Raw genomic sequence first — 22,443 nt, 5'->3', positions numbered from 1 at the left:
AATAGATGAGTGAATTATGGCTGCCTGGACACTGCTGCATTTAAACTCTGTTGGGTGCATTATCTTATTAAGTTGAAGACATGTCTATGAAGATGACATCTAAAAAACATATCTCTTTTTGTTTCATATATACGAAATGAAATTCAGACAATTTTGACTTACATTTGAGAATATAAAATATAGAATGACAGTCTAAGAATGTTAATGAAACTAAATGTGCTGAATGGACAAACCTTCTGTGTTTACATGTATGTCAGCGAGGTGTCTGGTGTGAATTAGCTTTTATCGACAAACATTAAATAAGCACATCATTGTCCAACTTGAAAAGGAATATAATTTTATTTGCTGATGTGGATGCAAAACTTGAGACAAAAGCAGAGAAATTATCCTACACTTTCTAAAAGCTGATGGCTCTAGTGGCCTGCACATCCGCAACAGATGTAACTTGGACATGATGCCATTGTGCTGGTGTGTCAGTGAGGAAGCAATGTTTTAGAAAATAATCTGAAAAGAGTATTGTGGAGGGAAACCCTGCAACATGATACACATTTACCCATTTTCTAATTTATCTCATTGGTGTGCAGATGGAGGGACAGCTTGGCACAATAGCAGGACACACTTTGTGTGTACATGTGTGTGTGTGTGTGTATGTGTGTGTGAACTCACTGTCATACTGGACAGGTCCACTGTCCACGCTGCCGCCAAGTCCTGGCTTCTCACAGAATGGTGGTGCCCAGCCGCGATTACAGTGGCAGTTCCCATTACTGTTACACACCTATGCACACACACACACACACACACACATTTGTTTCACTGTCCCCGTGGGGGACTGTCATTGACATAATGCTTTCCCTAGCACCTTACCCTTGATTTGCTGTTCGGTCTCAGTATAATCTTGGATATGTGTGCCTAGAGGTGCACCAGCCAAATTAGAAGCACTACAGACGTTTACTACAGACTGGCACTGTTTGTGTTTTAATGGGATTTTCCTTCCTCTACCTTTAGATTTTTACTTTATAAATGGTATATACCTTTGTATGTACGATATTATTTTATTTTTGGGTTTCTGACTGTTTACGCCCCTAGAAGTTTAATTGGGCCCTGGTCTTAATAAAGGATAAATAAAAATTAACAATGAAACATTGTCATTGATGCAACGCACCTGAGCTGCAGCTCCAGCATTTTCAGACCTCAGTGATAGAGATTTTGCTATACTGTTTATACAGAGGAGTTAACCCTTTAATATCTCTGGGTGAATTCAGCCAACGTTGACAATGTTGCAATTGATCTTTCCCCCCTCCTCCTTAGTTATTGTTGCTACACCTGTCAAGATTTCAATTCTAGAACGGCACGTATGCAGTACTCAAAATTCATAGTAATTTTCGAAACAATGATTTCAACCAGAGGTAGACAAAAGCAACTTCCCATTTCTAGCTGGTTGTCATTTTTTTCTGGCTGCAATGGGAACTCTTGCTGGTAGATTTCATCAGCTCTAGCTAGCTAATTAACTTTAACTCTGGGAGTTGGTTGATAACGCTGCTTTCGGGTGACTCTTTTTAAAATGAGAACCCTTTAAATTGGCCTTAAATATGTACTTGATGGCTGCCTACATTACATCATGCTACAGTGAGGCTAATGCTAAATGTCCCGGGCAAGGAGTCAGAATTCTCAACAGTTGATGATCCCAGAAGACATGGAAGTACAGTATTATGAGGAAAAATATATTACTATTATTTTGTTTGTTCAAACAAAACCCTGTTTGTCTAACATAACCTTTAACCCAAAAAAGTAATGTAGTTTTCTAATGATATACTCCTTGGCCTTGGAAATAACGCTGTAGGTAGTAAGCTAGATAGCCAAGCATGCTGATGTTAATAGGTCAAATTAGAGCTGTCACACCACTTGTGTGTTTGGGGGAGGGGTTAAGCGAATGGTCAATTTCACAGTCAGGACTGCTTTACAGCAATATTGGATTTTTATATGATTTTTACATCAATGGGATGAAGTACTTTGATGTGCCAGGTATTTCATTCTTCCAAAATTGAATTTCCATAAAATCTAACTCAATACTAAGATTATGTTTGTTATTAATTTAATTAATTAATTAAGCGAATTGTACCTATTCGGTGCTGTTATTTTTTTTAATATTGGGGATACGATTTCTCTAAAAGTCAAGGGGATGGTCCAATACTAGAAATGAAAGAAACAAAAACAAATAAACATTATAATGCTGGTGAGGTTTATAAAGTGAAATATAAGTTCCAACCCCCCTCCCCACCCCAATAATTTTCATACAGTCCCTAAGAATAAAAATGACTGCTAGCCATTTCACCAAAACAGACATTTGAATAATGACCAGTAATCTGCCACCTTCGAGACTCTCTTGTGTAATTCACCACCCTTAAATGAAGGGAAAATACTGCCATGCTCCAATTACATCGAGATGTAATTATCCTATCAGTGATTAATATGCCTATTTACCCCATTAGCACTTGGTCAACATGAAGGGTACACAGTTGCTGTTTCTTATCGCTCTTTGACTTCTGCTTCAGGAGGCCTGGTGTAGTTTCTTTGAGAACATTTCTTATGCTGTTTCTGAAGAGCATATTTTTAATTTAATTTCTACATCATATAAAGATAAGACGGTTAAAGCTCAATGAAATGAAATGGCATGACCTGGATTTAAACACACCATCATTGATATATTACATATCCTCCAGCCTTCTAAGTCTCCAGGACTTCTAATATGTCTGAAACTTCTTTAATGAAAATCTCCTGTATCAGTTTTTTTCCATGTTTCTTTGGGGGGGAGTTTTTCCTTATCCGAAGCGAGGGTCTAAGGATAGAGGGTATCGTATGCTGTACAGAGTGTAAAGCCACTTGATGCAAATTTGTGATATTGGCGTATATAAATAAAATTGACTTGATTTGACAGTAGTGCTCTCAGAAGCGAGTAGTACTTCCCTACTCATTATTCCTGTTTATTTGCATGAACAGCCAGTGCACTCCAAAAGCCTAAGGATCAATATTAATCACATGAAAATGGTAAATTAAAAAACACATGCTGACAGAGAAGACCCTAAGCTGGAAGGAAGGCAAAACTGTCTATTCAGAATAATCCTGACTTAAAGCCACTTCCATTATCCATCTACTGTTACACCGAGAGGAGTGAACAAAAAAGGGACACATAGCATAAAACAACAAAGTGAAGCGAGAAGGAGAAGAGGAGTAAAGGAGGCGAGGATATGTCTGGTGTTTTTCTTCTCGCTCATAATATTTTAAATCCTAATCAAATAACAATGCCTGGCGAGTAGTAAGCCCATTCCTTATATAGTAGATGGGGTAAACAGAGACTTGCGTCTTTAAAGATAAGAGGTGTGAAATTTCAGTCGAGGCTGGGTTCGCTTCAAACGCTCAGGGTCAAAACAAGCAACAGAGCAGTTCAAAACATAAACTAGGCCATGCCAACTAGGGTTTGACTCATAAATGTATGAAACTGGCCTTTAGTGAAAACTTCTAAGTTTTTGAAAATGTCTTGGGTTTAAGGCCTGGTCACCTAAAAAGTGGGACAGCAGACTTTATCCGCATGTCGTAGTAAAATAGGTGGTGTATAGCTTCGGGCGTAGTGACTACTGGTGAACTACTATTGAGCTAACCGCTAACACGCAAGCCAGTCGGGAACACACTAGTGCTAATCAGTCAATAGCGCTCCCAGATTTTTATCTATTAGTTAGCAAGCTAGGTGGCATGGTCACTAACTGAGTGACACAATAATAATTAACACAATTTATTCAAGAGACATATCTAAACTATTGATTCTGTCTCAAAACTGTCAACAAACCATGTTTCAAGCATTTTATACCCCGATAAAGCAGGGTTATATAAAAGTGGATGGTGCATCACAGCTAATTAATGGATTCGATTTGCAAAAAAGCTATTATCTAACTGACAGCACTAGGATATCAGATTTCAAGTCCAACTGAAATTAAACTGCATGTTTTTTTCTGCTATTGCAGATATATATCTCTGTGCATGCCACATTGTGTGCTCTCTTTTGAGAAAAAGGAAATCAGTACAAAGAATTGAAAAAATTAATACTTTTAATTTGTTTCATGACAGCTCCCTCTGTCTGTGCATGTTCCAGTCAGAACTGACCATCCATTAATTATTATCCTTAGCACGCAACTACAAGCATGGCTCGTAGTTTACAGTGATAACAGTGGCAGGTTTTCCACTCACAATTCTTAGTCATTTCTGAAATTTTGAAACAACGGGTCCTTGTTTTCAGGCAGAGGTACACAAAAACAACTTCTCATTTTTAATCAGTGGCTGACGATTTTACCCGATTAAATGACAACTGTCCCTGGCAGATTTTATCAGCTGTAGCTTGCTAGCGTTTTAACGTTACCTCTGTGAGTGCTTTCAGACAATATGTTTCCTTTACATGGGATGAGGATAAGCACCAACCAATGATTTCGGCAAATATATCTGGAGGAAACTTCCCCAAAAATATTATATATCCTAGACAAAACTGACAGAAGGGTAGGACTTAGAGGAAAAAATCCATCTGCTACTTCACCACCACGCACAGTGCCATGGATTTATCAACACACAGCACAGTTAGGCTGCTGATATTTCAGAGCCATGGTCGGGGCCATAGATTCTAACTTGCACAAACCTCAGTCAGATAAAGGATCAATGAGTCAGGCAGACTAGACTAAAATATTCAGCTAAACAACCCCTCTGTCCCCGCACTCTCTCTGCTACTAGGGGATGGAGAGGGGGGATGGCAGGTTAACAAGGGGGATGCATTTTGGTCATTTTGCTAACAAGGGGGAAGGCATCCCCCCCTCTCAAATCACCTACTGCCTATGACCTCACAGAATAATGTAGTTAGGTAATGACAAGCTAACTCTTGGCCTTGGCAGTAATGCTAGGCTATGTAAGCCCGGCATGCATCCTTACACTTTTGCTCTTGTGTTTTTGGTTTTGGAGAGTCGATAATAAAAGACCCAACCCTCCAAACTCTGTGGATACAAAGAATCAGTCTTGATACAGTCTCAATGCTCATTGGTATGTCTTTGGCTTTGGTATGTGTAGAAATCCAAAGCTTGACAGGCCTGTTGTACCTTGCTACAATTGCTAAGCTGTGAATGGACAATTGTTGGGGGGAGGGGTTTAGAAAACGTTCAATTAAATTGCATGTTTTTTTCTGCTATAGCAACAGATCTGAAGTGTAAATTACATGTCCTGTGCTCTCTTTTGCGTAAAAAATCAGTACACAAAAGGAACAGCGCCCAGTGTGCATGTTCCAGCCAGAATTTCACAGTAACCTGAGACATGACACAAAGGCAGCTACATGCTTTAAACCTTTCAGGTAATGTCTCCTTGTCCTCCCACAAGCCTGGAAATACATCTTGTCCTGCACTTTGTCTTGGTGAATCAGCATCCAAACAAATATTCACTGGGGAAAGTACACGGCTGACATCATCATCGGTTTGCATGCTTGATAGCTAATTAGCTAGTCAGCTGTAGCACTTTAAACAGCTTTAACACTTAACTGCAAATGTCAACATTGGTCAGTTTAGATGGTTCTTATTCTTCAATACCACTACTAATAAAATGCTGTCTGTCCTTGGCTTGTAAGCTACAATGGGACCAGCACAAGTTACCCGCACAAGTTTGCCGGCTCAGCTGTCAATCACGTACAATAGCCTGCCCACTCAGAGGCTTGAAGACCCCTTTAAGGACCCTTTCTGAAGACCCTTTGTTGTCCTTTCAATAAATAAAATAATAATATTCACAATAAATTTTAAAATAACTTAATGATATTTGAGTGACTTTAGTGTGATTTTAGTGGGACTTTAAGGCTATATTCTATATTTTCCTACTGATGACACAGTTTAATATCACACTCGCCAAACTAATAAAGTTGTAATTTAAAGTTTGTACTTGTAATACAACATGAAACTGAAAATCCAACTGTTTCCATCTGAGTCTCAGACTGGCTTGCATGTGTTCACACTGGAGAAACCGAGGCCAGGAAAAACAAGACAGGGGACTGAGGGGAAAACTGTCAATTGTTAAATTGTAAAAGAAAAAAACCCCCACAGGTTTAATTTTGCTGTGTAATATTACACTGCAGACAAAAGCATGTCAGCAGCTTTGGTATGAAACCCCTCAGCTATCAAAAAAGCCATGCTGGTAGAACATTAATGGCAACTGCCATATTGCATTACACTGCTGTGTTCTTTCGTGAGCCCTGTGGAACCATATACAGAAAAATGACAAAATAAATCAGAATCTGGCTTGCCTTATCATTGTAGCTTTTAAGATCAAAATGAGATCACTAAATTTCATGTAACTGCAGAGCTATTGTCAAGTATACCTAAACACCTGAGAGAAGATTTATTAGATTTATTGCAAATTACTGTCAGAGGAGAATATTTTGTATTGTTGCATGCTTTAATTTAGAGGGGCATTTACTAACACAAATTATGTAAAAGAGCACAGCTGCAGTTGAGTTCATTTGAGTGAACTGCTGATAATTAATACCTGATGCTGGGCTAAAATTGTAAGATTGAAGATTGTCTTGCGCATATGGAGCACAAGTGTAAGTAAATACAAACAATGCTATCTAAGTTTTTAGCATTTAAAACAGGTGCCACCATTTAAAGTTCCTATCCACCACTGCAGAATCTTGCTTTTATATTCCTTATGGTGGTGTCCACGGCTTGGATGTGAGCTTCAACAAGCACAATTGACTGTGTTTGGAAGTCAGGGAGGGATCATGTCTTAGTCACTGCACTAGCGACTCCTACTGGATGATGGTGGCCCTTTCACAGTGGGATGTGGAACTGGGAGGGACAGCAAACCCCCCCACACTTTATGCCCTCCCTCTCTATGTCTGTCTACACCGAGGACAACAGCAGAATTAGCCATGGCAAGGATGGTAGTGCAGAGGGAACCTGGGCCTTCCAAAATGGCACAAATTGGGGTAAAATCTACTAAAATAAATATAATTTTCTAAAAAACACCTAAAATCCTTAGTGGTTCAACCCCCTTGTTACTGGCAGTGATTCAATGGGAAATGTATCTGGTGTTGTTTGAACTAACTGGGTTGTTTGAACTAAACTGATCAGAAAGAGCAGTGACAGCCACAATGGTTGAAGAGGAATAATAGAGCCTCATGTGACATCACTTGAGGAAATGTATCAGACTTCATACAGCTCGCTCTGGAGACACAAAAGGCTTTATACAACTTTTTTCACTAGCAAGGACCACACCATCAACAGATACGTTTAAATGATTTATTAACGAAAATGAAAGATTATGAGCGAAGCTTAAAGTCTTGTACTTCTTCGGTCTGTTTCTGCATTGTGGGGAAGCTTCGGTAGGGAATCCACTGTAGCACCCAGGCACGACAGACCCCTCCACTTACTTGAGACAAGACTGAGTGGGTCTGAGATCTTTGAGATCTGAATGAATCTAGCAGTGACATGCTTGAGAGGACCAACGGCCCATGATTTGAATTAAGTGCTCACGAATGCCATTGCGGGAGCCGAGGTGGCAACTATGATTCTGAAGGAGTGACCAGAGTACTGGACGCCAGACCCGGCAGCCCTCCAGTGTTTAGAGATTAGAGAAGTTGCTAGGGTAAACTTTTGACGGTATGTGTTTTGATGGCCATCACGAAATGGGCGTAGGTAACAAAACAGGTCATTATTACGAGATCGAAGGATGGGTGGTTATGTTGTACTGGTCGTGAAGGTAGCGGAAACTCTTCCAAGCTGACAAGTATGAAAAGACGGTTGAGGGTGACATGCTGTTAATGATATCCCCCGGAGGGGCTGAGCCTTTGAACTTCTGAAATGAGAAACAGGAAAGAGTCAGTGATGGCGCTGGAATGACTGGGAACATGAGCTACGTGGAGAACATATAGGTGTGTAACCGAGTGCCATGTTAGGCATACATGAACGGTATGATAGATGGGGCATTGGAGCGCACTTTGTTGATTATGTCTACCGCGAGGTTGTCACAGTATACGAGGATGGACTTGTGAGACCATTCGTGGCCCCACGGAATAACTGCGGCTATTATGGGGTAGATTTCGAAGAGAGCGGAGGAAACGACCTGGCATTCACTTGCAAGCTCCGGGCCATTCTACTGTGAACCATCTTCTATTGTAGAAACCAGACAGAAGGAGAAGGGTCAGTGTACAGATGGATGTCATGTGAGTGAGTCAGTTGTACGTCGTAGAAGAAGGTGATCCCATTCCATTTGTCGAGAAGGTTGAACCAAACACCGAGCTTGGCATGGCTTGCACTGTCCAGAGAGATGGAACAGTTAGTTTATTCACTGAAGATGGAAAGCAGCACTAGGCGTGCGTGACAACGTGTGTGAGAAGTGACTGTCGAAAACAACAATGCTAAAGAGGTTAGCATATATGCTGCTAGCATCAGTTATATCAGAGGTGGAGAGTATTTCTTCTTTGAAAGAAGAGCAATGGCATTGAAGCTTTTCTTGATGGATAAGATGTTTTCGCTCTTCTCCCGGCTGGCTTCGGTAAGAGTTTGTCTACGATATGGTTCGTTGATCTGATTAGTTGAAGTTCGCCCGTGACGGATGGTGTTGATTCCAACAATGACTCAGATAGTTCTGGCATCCCGGTACCAGGATCCCCAGCTAGAGGGAGCTGCTGCGGTTGCTGAAAGTGGGCAGCCCAGGTCCAGGTTTCCCTGCTAAGGCTGGCTGATGTGATTGCTAGAGCTGCAATCAGCTGCCACAAACTTGGCCAGTCTGCAGTGTTTATCCCAGAAGAAATTAGTGTGGAGATAGAATTTGCCACCAGTGACCATATCAACATCTGCATTTCATTTGGTGTCCGTTAGCAGGGATGGGACACTCTATACTGCTGCACAACCTCTTGATATTTTAGGTATCTATTCATGCATTTACCCATCCATCTTTCCATTCATCCCATGTTCTATGCCTGCTTATCCTGTTCAGATTCTCTTGGGTAATTTAACTAGTTTTTACATACAAGTCTCAGGTTATGTTTGATGGGTTTCCTTCAACAGGTCATTCATAGAATCAACACCATATGAATACTCCAAGGCCTCTGAGGTCAAAGTCAGAGTTCCCTGATAAATAACCCCTATCTATATCCCCATCTTCTCTTAAAGTAACAAGTGTTTAAGCCCCAAACACTCCTCTCCGGACTTGGTTACTGACTCATAAACTATGTATGATTCCTCCTTATCTGCCTCAGGCTTGCTTGTACTGCTCCAATAAATAGTTCATCACTTCAGTTGCTGTTGTATTCCTGCCATCTATTTTCCTGCTTTTTACGACAGACTTCGTGACAGCGCTGAAAAGCGCTACCTTTGCCCAAGGACACAGTGTGACAATAAGATTAGGGAGCCGTGCCCGGCAGCTAAGTGAGTTGAGTCTGTTGCATGACTCTTTATGCTCGTGAGCGTGTGTGTGTGCCTACCCCGTTGCTGTTGCAGCGTGCGATGCAAGTCTCCAGCTCAGTAAAAGAGGCATTTTGGCATCGGCGGTCTCTGCACACCTGTGGCAACACAAGCACAATGATCACATACTGTGTTACAGATTACAGTACACACACACACACACACACACACACACACACACACATATACAGACTTTGATCAGCCTTCTGCCAGTGCCCTTGGGCTTTGGAACAACCTGGCTGCCTGAGGAGATTGGGAAAGCAGCATCAGTATCCTGTTTTAAATCACTTCCAAAATCACTACTTTTATAGACTTTTACAACTTGTAATGATGTTTATTGAGCTGATTTTACCAAACACATTTGGTCTCTACTGCTGCTCCAATACTCATTTTAATAACCATTTACATGAATGCTGCAGTGATGTTTTGTGGAGTTTGTAACTCATGTAACATCTATCTTAACTGTGTTAGAACAGATGTTAGGACATATACATAGGGAACAGATAGAAGCAGATTTTAGGGGTGTGAAGGATGAGTCAGTGACACTGATCTGGCGCCAGAGACTCTAATAGGGTGGAAAGGGGCTGAAGCTCTTTGTTTTTGCATTTCAGCTGTGTGAAGAGGAGGTGGGATGGAGGAGTTAAAAACGCAGATTATAGAGCCTGCTGAAAAAACACCATCTATGAAAAAAACGCCTTCTAACTCCAGCTGAACAGCCAAGAGTACATATAATCATTGATTATAAGTACATCCATTGTCAGGAAAATTAAGAGTTAATTGGCTGTATAGCTAGTATCTAGTGAGCTTTAGAGGTGTTGGTAGGTGTATTTTTTAACTTTGGACAGGGGCTAGCTGTTTCACCCTGCTTCCAGTCTTTATGCTAAGCTAGGCTAACCACATCCTGACTCCAGCTTTCTACTTAACACACAGACATGAGATTGATATCAATTTCATCTCAATCCTAGAAAGCGAAATAAATGTATTTCCCAAAAATATTCGTTTCCCATAGTTTTAGTTCCCATACATTATTGTAGTTGCTGTGTGACTAAAGAAATAATCACATCATTGGCTTGAAAATCATTGGTTGTGAACAGTCAAAAACATAGTGACTTATTGTGATCTGGGTTAGGGTTAAAAAAAACAGAAAAGTGTCTTTTTAAGTCTTGTTGGAGGCTTCTCTTGCAAACTGCAGGTCATAATTCATCACTTGTTTATGTAGCACTCCATCACTAAGTTGTATCAGCACTAACATTAGTATCTGCATTAGTACTGTATCTCCTACTCTGCCTGTTGTTGTTGCTTTACTATTGTTAGCAGGGGAATCAATTTAGTGTGGGTGAATGTGTGACTGTGTGATTAGAAGCAGCAGCTTTGTGCTATGTGTGCATTTATTGCTGAAAAAAGGCCAGTTCAATATGGTGACTCAAAATTCATCATGCTGGATGGCAGACAATATTCTCTACTGCCTATTTATAATATATTACTCATGCAGCACTATTCAGTCCTTACAGTGAGGCCCGCACAATAGCTGAAATGGAATTAAAATGGCTGGAATGTGCTGCAGTGGGAAAGCAATATAGACAGCAGAGAAATAGAATTTACTGGTGGAATGGAGGAGACTGCATATATTACTCTGTGTGTGTGAATTTTCATATATATGTATTTCACATGCATAATTCAGGCCTTATTTTGTATGATTTTGTGTGTGTATGTAGGTGGGTTTACTTGGAAATTTACATTCTATTTAGCATCTGACTTGCAACCCAATCAGTATAAGAAAAAATGCCTTAAACAAACACATGGCACAGAACAGACCTCCTGGGCCCCTGTAACATTTAGTTTTATATGAAGTGGGCAGATATAAAACCCTGACAATTTATTCAGAAGGAGAATATTAGTGACTGGGAACACAGACATCAGACTCCTGTCTTTACTTGGAATAAATTATGTTCTCTCTGCACAGGTTCATCCAAGATCAAGTCTAAGAGTCTGTACAGGAAAGATCTGGGGCCCATATAACTTTATGTTTGAGTTCATCTTCAAATGTTGCCAAAATTGGAATCCAGAATGCTACAGTTACAGTTAGTATCAAATTCAAGTCCTTTTCAGTCCTGTTTAATTCACAGCTTTCAGCTTTCAACATTTTCAAGTAACTGAAATTGAAAATATCTAACTTCATGCTGCATTTTTTACCATTTGGGGGCAGCAGAAAAAACTTTAAACACAACATTGGCCTTAAAAAGTAGTTATGGCTAATGTGTTAGCAAACACTTGCCTATTTACACAACCAGCAGACACAGAGCAACATTAGCATTCATTTAGAGTTGTGTTTGTGTCCAATATAAAGTCAATATTCACTCTCCTATAGCGCTCTGTCACCAACTCCTGAGAAAAAACATCTGGCTCTTTAGTTGCTAAATGTTCCACTATTTTCACCAGCTAGTCGCTATCTTTGTCTGTCTACTGTTTGGTGCTGAGCAGGTAGTATACAGTGAGTTTATCGTTTTTTTCAATGAAAACAGCTGCCTGCTGCTGCTGGAACACTGATTAGAGTTGTGAGACTAAATAAAAGCAATACAACTGTGGGAATTTGGTCCAAAAAAAAATATTGAGTTTAGATCTGTAATCACTTGTTAGTTGAGAGCAGAAACACTTGTGTGACAGCCTAATTAATGTCCACAACCTGTAGCTACAACCTGAAAATGAGATGAGCAGCATAAGGTGTGTAAATTAAATGCAACACACTCATTAAAATGTTAGGTATAGCCAACTTACTTTTGCAAAACTTATTTTCACAAGATACTTGACCCAAATACTGGTGGTCCTGATTCAGAACATTTAAATTGAAAAGCTCAAAATATTTTCATAATAGGTATAAAAGTTGAACTGGGAGATTCTGACACCTGAAACTGACGCCAGGTGATTGTTTCACTGGAGAAGACTCACCACTCTGCTGGTTTTGTTAATAGTTTGGGTATTTTGAAGTGATGTTGTATGAGGTACTTATCCACAGTCAGTATATTACCTACAGGAGACAGCAATAGACTGTTGTGGAAGGCAGCAGCAGAAAATCGGCCCACCTATGCCGCAGATCAGCTGTTTGGATCAGAGTTACAGCGGCACAGCCCCCGTCCACAGCAGTGCATTGCTTTGCTTCCCTGCCGGGACTCCTTTCTACTTCTCCAAACTGGGGCGAGCTGACTGCCATCTACTGTAGGTAATACCCTGACTTTGGATAAGTACCTCATACAACCTCACTTCAAAATACCCAAACTATCCCTTTAAACTGCAAAAACGCACAGTCCAATTGTAGAGTGGTGGTTCTTTTCTTTAACAAGTTATGTTTGGTCCAGTACAGAAAACTGCTTGTGGAAAGCATGTCAGCTAGACATCAGCCATGTTTTATTTTGGCAAGCTGAGGCGGGAGCACACATTACAATTGTACAATTATATTTGTCGGACGGATTTGTTCTAGTCTGAGTTAGTTGTTGTTAAAAAATAATAATAATAAAATAATAAAACTTTATTTATAGAGCACTTATCAAAAACAAAGTACAAAGTGCTTCACAGAGAGAGAAATATAATACCACAGTGAAAATAAAATATAAAATAAATAAAATACGTAAAATAAATAAAAACAATAAAATAAACAGACAGCTCAGGTAAGATCAGGATATGCTTTCCGATAAAAAGGCATTGTGAGAAGAGACTTAAAAGAAGACACTGACTCAGACAACCTAATTTCTTGGGGCAAGTTGTTCCAGAGCTTCTGAGCCATGGTGGCAAAAGCTCTGTCCCCCTTGGTTTTCATCCTGGACTCAAGAACAGACAGAAGACCCCTGCCTGAAGAGCTCAAACTACGTAAAGGTTCATAAGGGATTAAAAGGTCTAAAATATAATTTGGAGCCAGGCCATGAATAGCCTTAAAAGTAAGCAATAAGATCTTAAAATCAATCCTAAAACAAACAGGGAGCCAATGTAAAGAGGCTAAAACAGGTGTGATGTGATCGCACCTCTTGGTCCTGGTTAAAAGCCTAGCAGATGAGTTTTGTACAGTCTGCAGCCGTTTCATAGTTTTTTGATTAAGACAAGTGAACAGAATGTTACAATAATCAAGGCGTGAGGAGATAAGTGATAACTGACCACCACAGACTCATAAAACATCTTCAGCATTGACCGGCAGATGTTGAAGGACCTCAGCCTCCTCAGAAAATAGAGGCGGCTCTGGCCCTTCCTGTAAAGAGCTTGAGTTTTCTTAGCCCAGTCCAGTTTATTGTCCATGTGTAACCCCAGGTACTTGTAATCCTCTACAATGTCCACACTGACCCTCTGGATGGAAGCTGGGGTCACTGGTGCCTTGGCCCTTCATAGGTCCACAACCAGCTCCTTAGACTTTGTCGCATTAAGCTGCAGATGGTTCTGCTCACACCATGAGACAAAGTTCCCCACCACAGCCCAGTACTCAGTCTCATCAACACTGCTGATACATCCCACCACAGCAGAGTCATCAGAAAACTTCTGAAGGTGGCAGGACTCTGTGTGGTGGCTGAAGTCCGTGGTGTAGATGGTGAAGAGGAAGGGAGAGGGGACAGTCCCCTGAGGGGCCCCAGTGCTGCTGACCACGCTGTCCGACACACAGTGCTGCAGGCGCACATACTGTGGTCTGCCAGTCAGGTAGTCCACAATCCAGGACACGAGGGGGGCATCCACCTGCATCGCTGCCAGCTTCTCACCCAGCAGGGCTGGCTGGATGGTGTTGAAAGCACTGGAGAAGTCAAACAACATGATCCTCACCTGAGTTAGAGGGGGGGATGAGCAGGAGCCGGTGTGTCGAATCTGTTAAAGAACAGATTAAGTTTGTTGGCCCTGTCCAAGCTGCCTTGAACTCCTCTGCTGCCAGTTGGTCTGAAGCCAGTGATGCTCTTCATGCCGCTCCAGACCTCTCTCATATTGTTCTGCTCGAGTTTCTGCTCCAGCTTCCTCCTGTACTTCTCCTTGGCCTCTCTGATCTTCACCTTCAGGTCAGCCTGGATTGCCCTCACCTCCTCCCTATTACCATCAGTAAAGGCCCTCCTCTTGGCATTCAGGATGTCCTTGATGTCCTTTGTTACCCACGGTTTCTTATTTGGATAACAATGGACTATCTTAGTTGGGACATTGCAGTCCACACAGAAGTTAATGTAGCCAGTAATGCACACAGGGGTACAGATACTCTGCTTGATAGTAACGTGACCAGGGTTACAGCATCTGTTGTTAACCAGAACAGCAGGCCCGCCGCCTTTCCGCTTACCGCTCCCGGTGTGATCCCTGTCGGCCCGAACAGTCTGAAAGCCGTCAATGGAAACGTTGTGATCCGGGATATCCTGGTGTAGCCATGTCTCTGAGAAGCACATCAAACTACACTCACAGAACTCCGTCTGATTCCGGGCTAACGTTGTTAGCCCGTCCATCTTATTCGCCAGTGATCTCACGTTGCCCATGAAGAGAGAAGGCAGACATTGCTTAAATCTCTTGTTCTTAAGTCTCTTTTGTCTGCACCCCTCTCTCTTCCCTCGCCGCTTTGTTCCACCTCTGCATCCTCGGTGTATCCTACTCCAGATCTCAATGGGGACATCAGTTGTCCTGGGTGCCATGACGCTCGCCTTCAGTGCGATCAGCTGTTCCCTGGTGCGGCCAAACAGCTGATCCGCAGCAGTGCCCTGACCGAGTAGCAGGAGAAGAAGTTCCACGCGAAAAAAAGTATTAAAACACTTTCTACTCTCATTTCCGTAAAGAGCGTAGTTTAAATTATACTTACACACAAGTTACTTAAGTTTGAAAGAAAAAGAAAAGCTAAAATTTGGAAAAAGTAAGATGACGAGACGGAGCTACAGCAACAGGCAGCATGCACATAGGCGCATGCGCACTAACATGCAAAACCAGCAAAAGCAATGTTCAATAAAATGTTGGCTTTTATTGACAATTACATTAAGTTTATGCAAAGAGTCAATATTTGCAGTGTTGACCCTTCTTTTTCAAGACCTCTGCAATTCACCCTGGCATGCTGTCAATTAACTTCTGGGCCACATCCTGACTGATGGCAGCCCATTTTTGCATAATCAATGCTTGGAGTTTGTCAGAATTTGTGGGTTTTTGTTTGTCCACCTGCCTCTTGAGGATTGACCACAAGTTCTCAATGGGATTAAGGTCTGGGGAGTTTCCTGGCCATGGACCCAAAATTTCGATGTTTGTTCCCCAAGCCACTTAGTTATCATTTTTGCCTTATAGCAGGGTGCGCCATCATGCTGGAAAAGGCATTGTCCATCACCAAACTGTTCTTGGATAGTTGGGAGATGTTGGTCTCAGAGGATGTTTTGGTACCATTCTTTATTTGTGGCTGTGTTCTCACGCAAAATTGTGAGTGAGCCCACAGAAGCAACCTGAGAAGCAACCCCACACATGAATGGTGTCAGGATGCTTTACTGTTGGCATGGAACAGGACTGATGGTAGCGCTTACCTTGTCTTCTCCAGACAAGCTTTTTTTCTGAATGCCCCAAACAATCGGAAAGGGCATTCATCAGAGAAAATGACTTTACCCCAGTCCTCAGGAGTCCAATCCCTGTACCTTTTGCAGAATATCAGTCTGTCCCTGATGTTTTTCCTGGAAAGAAGTGGCTTCTTTGTTGCCCATCTTGACACCAGGCCATCCTCCAAAAGTCTTCGCCTCACTGTGCGCGCAGATGCACTCACACCTGCCTCCTGCCATTCCTGAGCAAGCTCTGCACTGGTGGTGCCCAGATCCTGCAGCTGAATCAACTTTAGGAGATGGTCCTGGCACTTGCTGGTCTTTCTTGGGCGCTCTGAAGCCTTCTTCACAACAATTGAACCTCTCTCCTTGAAGTTCTTGATGATCCGATAAATGGTTGATTTAGGTGCAATCATACTAGCAGCAATATCCTTGCCTGTGAAGCCCTTTTTGTGCAAAGCAATGATGACAACACGTGTTTCCTTGCAGGTAACCATGGTTAACAGAGGAAGAACAATGATTTCAAGCACCACACTCCTTTTAAAGCTTCCAATCTGTTATGCTAACTCAGTCAGCCTGACAGAGTGATCTCCAGCCTTGTCCCGGTCAACACTCTCACCTGTGTTAACGAGAGAATCACTGACATGATGTCAGCTGGTCCTTTTGTGTCAGGGCTGAAATGCAATGGAAATGTTTTTTTGGGATTAAGTTAATTTTCATGGACTTTGCAATTAATTACAATTCATCTGATCACTCTTCATTCTGAAGTATATGCAAATTGCCATCATAAAAACTGAAGCAGCAAACTTTGTGAAAACCAATACTTGTGTCATTCTCAAAACTTTTGACCACAACTGTACACTGCTCTTGATAAAACAGAGGGGGGAGAGACAAAAGATTCAATTATAGATTTGTTATCCTTTGAACTTTCAGATATTTTACTAACCCGGATCCATATCCCCAGCTACAGTACACATCATGCAGCTACAGAACCTTACATGCACTGATGCAAACGCACTTTATCCCATCAATACAACAGGAACTCGTTTGATTGTCTCCTCACCCTTGCGCTATGGTAGCCTGTACAAACAGGACCACAGCAGAAAGGAGTAAGTCAACAAACTTGAGCAGAGATCCAAAAGAAATGTCTAGTGAAGAGGTACTACATCAATGTGCAGATAGTAGAGCAGAAACAATGCTCTGGCAATTGTTTTTTTGGCTTGAGAATGCGGCTTTAAATCCTGTGACTGAGATGTGTTGTGCTGCCAGTTGTCTTCTTCCTGCACCCTCTTCAATTGCAGGCCAGTTCAAAATATCATTCAATGTCATCCATGCTGTGATGCAGGAAAAATCCTACTCATGCTAAATTTACTGATTTAGTGTTCATGTAAGCTGTTGGACTATTAAATTATGCAATTATGATCATACTAATTAAATTAATCAGTTACATCACTTAATTGATGTACTCTTACTGTGATCCCTAAAGCCCAGGCCAGTGTAGACCAACCTTGCCCTCTCCACACTTGGTGCCGGTCATGACAAGACCGGGGTCGGGCAGGTCGCCCTGGCCGTCCTGGGTGCTGTAGACATAGGTACCGCGGCACTTCACCTCGATGCCGTCCATCTTGATGGTGGTGTCAATGGACACAGCGTTGGTGCCTTTGGGCTTCTTGGCAGCACTGTGGCACTGGATCTTGCCACACTTGGCATCCCTGGGTAGAGATACAAGCACACACAAAGAAACATTTAGCCTTTACTTTTTAAGGGCAAGTCAATAGAGCTCCATGTTACTTTTTCGCAACTCTGCTTTACAGTAAAACAGCTCCACACAGTCACACTGTGCCTGAGTGGCTAATGAGCAGCAGGGTGTAGGGATAGACTGATTATCTGTTTATCAGTATTTATCAGCCAATCTTTGACTTTTGTCAGTGAATCTGTGTTGTGAATTACCAGCTGATCCAGCACATAATGGATGGCATAATTCATCATTCAAACGCCAACTGACCACAACAGCCAAAGTACCAACTGTATAGATGTTAGCTGTAACTTGCTAGCAACAAATGCAATAACTATGTGTGTGCTGACTCATTGGGAACTCCAGTAGTCATAAAGCCTCGGGATGAGCATACATTTTCACTCAAGTTGAAACTTAGTCAACTTGCATGGATGTGTCTTAACCTCAATTTGCATCATCCAGGACGAAATTGCATCCACTCACTTTGTGCTTTGCATTGACTGTAAATACAGTATTGATGCATCTAGAATTTGAAATCTATTTTCACTCTAATTTTTTCTCTTTCATACATTTATTCTACTCTAAGTACACAGTATGTCATGGTACAACCTCCACGTTAACTTTTGACACCTTCATGCTGAGCAACATATTCGACCACCCAGACCACCGGGGAACCGCTGCTGCACTGTTACTGGACCTCCGCCAGGGGGCCAGGAGTGTGGCGGACTATTCTGGGGATTTCCGCACCCTCGCAGCGGATACTAGGTGGAATGAGGAGGCAGGGAGTATTCACTAATGGGCTAAGTGAGCAGGGAGTATTCACTAATTGAACAAGGCTAAGTGAACAATTAAAGGACGAGCTAACCACTCGCGACAAACTTCCTAATTTGGAGTCTCTAATCTCCCTAGCAGACTGGATAACCGCCTTCGCAAACAATGCTGGGAGCGGGCTAGTTACTCCTTCCCGGTCGCCAATGCTCACCCCTCCTCTCCGCATTCCAGGAGAATGGACTGGTGTCCGCCTGCTGACCAATCCATTCCGCCCTCCACATCACCACCGGGGGGAACCTATGCAGCTTGGCCAAGCTCGTCTCTCCCTGGCAGAACACACCAGGAGGAATGCAAGAGTCTGCCTGTACTGTGGTCAGCATGGTCATCGCAGGGAATCCTGCCCCATGTGGCCAAAGACCAGACTCACCACTAGTTGTGGGGATAGTGGTGAGTCACACATCCATGTCAGCCCCATCTTGTTCACGCATGTAATTACTGGCCACAGTCTGTCATCAGAACTGGTCCAGGACCAGGACCAGGACCAGGAGACGGCGGCCAGGCACAAGATCCCACTGGAACCCCTGGAGAGACCTCTCATAGCAAAGACCCTAGACTCACCGGACTATACCTGTCACCCTAGTTCTGTCCGGAAATCATCAATAAACCGTTCAGTTTAACGTCATTCCATCCCCAGATTCTCCACTGGTTTTAGGCCACCCTTGGCTGAGCTTTCACAACCCTCATATCGACTGGTCAGCCGGAAAAATCACCAGCTGGAGTTCCTTCTGCCTGGCAACCTACCTGCAATTGGCGATTCCGCCAGCAGATGGCACCAACACTCCAATCCCAGAACCACCCAGCCTGACTTCCATCCCGGGAAGTATATCACGATCTCAGTGAGGTTTTCAGGAAGGATTTGGCCCTATCCTTACCACCTCATGGGCCCTATGACTGCCCCATTGACCTGCTTCATGGAGCTACACTCCCCTCCAGCCGGCTATATAACCTGTCCCACCCAGAGAGGGAGTCCATGGAAAAATATAGCCGAGAGTCCCTGGCTGCGTTTCTGAGGTCGAGCTAAGTGAAGAGGGTGGCTCCCTCTTCACTTAGCTCGACCTCAGAAACGCCTACCACCTAGTCAGGATCCGTGAGCGGGATGAGTGGAAGACGGCGTTCAACACATCCCTGGGCCACTTCGAATACGTGAATGACGTCACGGTTGACCAGGTTTTCCGCCTGCATGGGATGCCCCTCAACGTCATTTTGGACAGAGGGCCCCATTTCATCTCTGTCTGGAAGGCCTTTTGTCTATCTCTGGGGGCCACAGTTAGCCTCTCATCGGGTTTTCATCCTCAGACCAATGGCCAATCAGAGAGGGCTAACCAAGACCTGGAGGCAGCCCTGCGCTGTATGGCAGCCACCAACCCCAGATCCTGGAGTTTCCATCTAACCTGGGTGGAGTACACGCACAATACATTGACGAGCGCCGCCACAGGAGTGTCACCTTTTCAAGCTTCTCTAGGTTATCAACCTCCACTGTTTCCATCACAGCAGACAGAAATCACTGTCCCCCCAGTGCAACACCAACTGTGCCGCTGCCGCAAGATCTGGAGGGATACCTGTGCTGCCCTACTCCGGTCCGCCGCCAACAACCAGCGTATTGCAGACCACCACCGGACACCGGCTCCCACCAGTGCTACTGTGGTATGGCTATACCATTCCTAGTGTTCCTGTCTGTCTGTCCCCTGTTAGTCTCCTTGTGTGTGTGTGTGTGTGTGTGTGTGTGTGTGTGTGTGTGTGTGTGTGTGTGTGTGTATTCTGTGGGGCGCGGCCTCTGACTTGCCAATCAGTAACTGACACACCTGCGAACCATCTACTGCTGCTCACCTGTTCCCCATCCACAATCACACCTGACAGTATATCTACCCAGCTCTTCTCACCAGTCTTCGCCAGATTGTCTGTTTACCTCAGTGGTTTGCTCGTGTCACCTGCCTCTGCATTGCCCACCGGCTTTCCAGGAAGACTTCACCACAGCTCTCACCTGCCTTGTATCGGACTGCATTGCTGTCTCAACCTGCCTGCTTTCCTCAGCCTCGTGGCGGTCTGCTGTCTACGTCCAGTCCAGGCTTCCAGCCTTACCTCCACACTCCTGATTCCTCATTGTATGTTCTTCTAAATAAACGGAACCTACTACTGCACACTCGCTGTCCTGGTCGTGCTTTTGGGCCCAGCCCCGGTATACCATAACACAGTATATTTTCACGTTCATATATGCACATTTAATGCTATATAGAATATACTGTATTTATACAGTGGTGTGAAAACACAAAATGCACTTTTTAAATGAAGGTTGTTATTATTAAGGGAAATAATAACAGTATTTTCCCAAAAGTTTTGATGATCCCCAAGACTTTTGGGAAAATACTCTGTGGACAAAAATTAAACTTTTCGGAAGGTGTGTGTCCACACAGGGCCATGTAGGTTTGGATTTTGTTTTCCCTTAATAATAACAACCTTCATTTAAAAACTGCATTTTGTGTTTACTTGTGTTATCTTTGACTAATACTTAAATTTGTTTGATGATCTGAAACATTTAAGTGTGACAAACATGCAAAAAAATAAGAAATCAAGAAGGGGGCAAACACTTTGTCACACCACTGTATAAGATGGAAATGTATTTGTGTATGAATATGAGGAGAGAATGAATATGTGAGAGGATAGTGGCTTGCACGACTCCTCATACATTCATTTTTGTAAAAGAAATATCTTTTTTTTTTGTAGAACATACAATAGGATGATTTCTTAGTTTTGCGTTGTAAAAATGGTTACAGCATTTAAGTACATTTTTTATTGAAGAGTTTTGATCTACTGCAGCATAGGACATTTTGTTATTTTGATTAATAAGTAAAGCCTAGAAAAAATTGTTATTTTCAGAATTATCTTTATTGCTAATTTCCCCCTCGTGATGTACAAAATATAATAAATTCTATAAGGACTGACAAAGAAAAAGACACAATATACATCACCATATATCTGAATTATTGAGAATTTTAAATATCTATATTGTAGTCATATTGTAAACTCCACATAGGTCCATTCTTAGTTGGGAGGAGAGAGGCTTTTGGATACTGTAGGTGCCTCAACAGCATTTTTGAGGGAGAAAATAGTCTTCCTGATTAATATGGAGATTCAAACTGGTAAATACACACACACAGCCTATGAAAATAAATGAAGAGGATTACAGAATGATGGGCAGATAGCGGCTGCATGTAGATTATTCACATGTCTTAGTAACAGGCAGAGTGCATTTACATATCCTCTAATCAGCTCTCTGGCTCACTGTAGCCAGAAAAGACTCTAATGACTCCTGTGGGACTCCATAATGGATTTGGGCAGTGGTGGATCATATGAGGCAGCCGTCAACCACCTTAATCCACAGCCTCATAGCTAAATTGCTAATTTGGCTCCACTAATTGGCTCTGGCACTGTGCCATGGAAACCGCTTCTCAGAGGCCTGTGTTGACAGTGTACAGAGGGCATGACTCTGTGTTTGAGTATGTGTTTGTGTTAGGATGAATGATGAAATAGTCAGTTCAGCAAAAATGTGCTTGCTAACAGCAGCAGGGATTTGAAAAGAACCAAATGTTCATATGATGACTTCATGACTATAGATGTGCACTGTGATAGTAAGAAAGGCGTTGTTTTCTCCCCGACCTGTTTTGCCACAAGTCCCGCTCTACTGTGCTCGTTACTTCAACGTGTCCTTGTGGTTGGATGCTAGCTGTTATCAAATGTTATATGAACAAGGGTTTTTTGCTCATTTCCTGCATTCTCTTAGTGTTTCACACCATTATCGCAAATGTTTTGAAATAAATGTTAACTATCACATAATATAACATATTGGTAATAAATATTAGTTTTCCCAGTAAAGAGTTATATCCTCTATTGTGTAAGC

The 22,443-nt window shown here is 42.5% G+C and overlaps 1 protein-coding gene across 1 annotated transcript in view; it reads right to left on the bottom strand.

The window, feature by feature from the left end:
- Positions 1–22,443, bottom strand: part of adam19a (ADAM metallopeptidase domain 19a) — a 212,519-nt gene that overhangs the window by 17,824 nt on the left and 172,252 nt on the right. Inside the window, exons 16-18 of the mRNA XM_044184761.1 lie at positions 17,490–17,694; positions 9,497–9,574; positions 667–775 (exon numbers count right to left, since the gene is read on the bottom strand). Coding sequence (XP_044040696.1) covers positions 667–775; positions 9,497–9,574; positions 17,490–17,694 — 392 coding nt within the window. The remainder of the gene's footprint in view (positions 1–666; positions 776–9,496; positions 9,575–17,489; positions 17,695–22,443) is intronic.

Source organism: Siniperca chuatsi, linkage group LG22 (assembly GCF_020085105.1).
Source record: "Siniperca chuatsi isolate FFG_IHB_CAS linkage group LG22, ASM2008510v1, whole genome shotgun sequence".
Lineage (NCBI taxonomy): Eukaryota > Metazoa > Chordata > Actinopteri > Centrarchiformes > Sinipercidae > Siniperca > Siniperca chuatsi.
The sequence above is the reverse complement of the archived record's forward strand: the minus strand, read 5'-3'. Positions and strand labels throughout refer to the sequence as shown.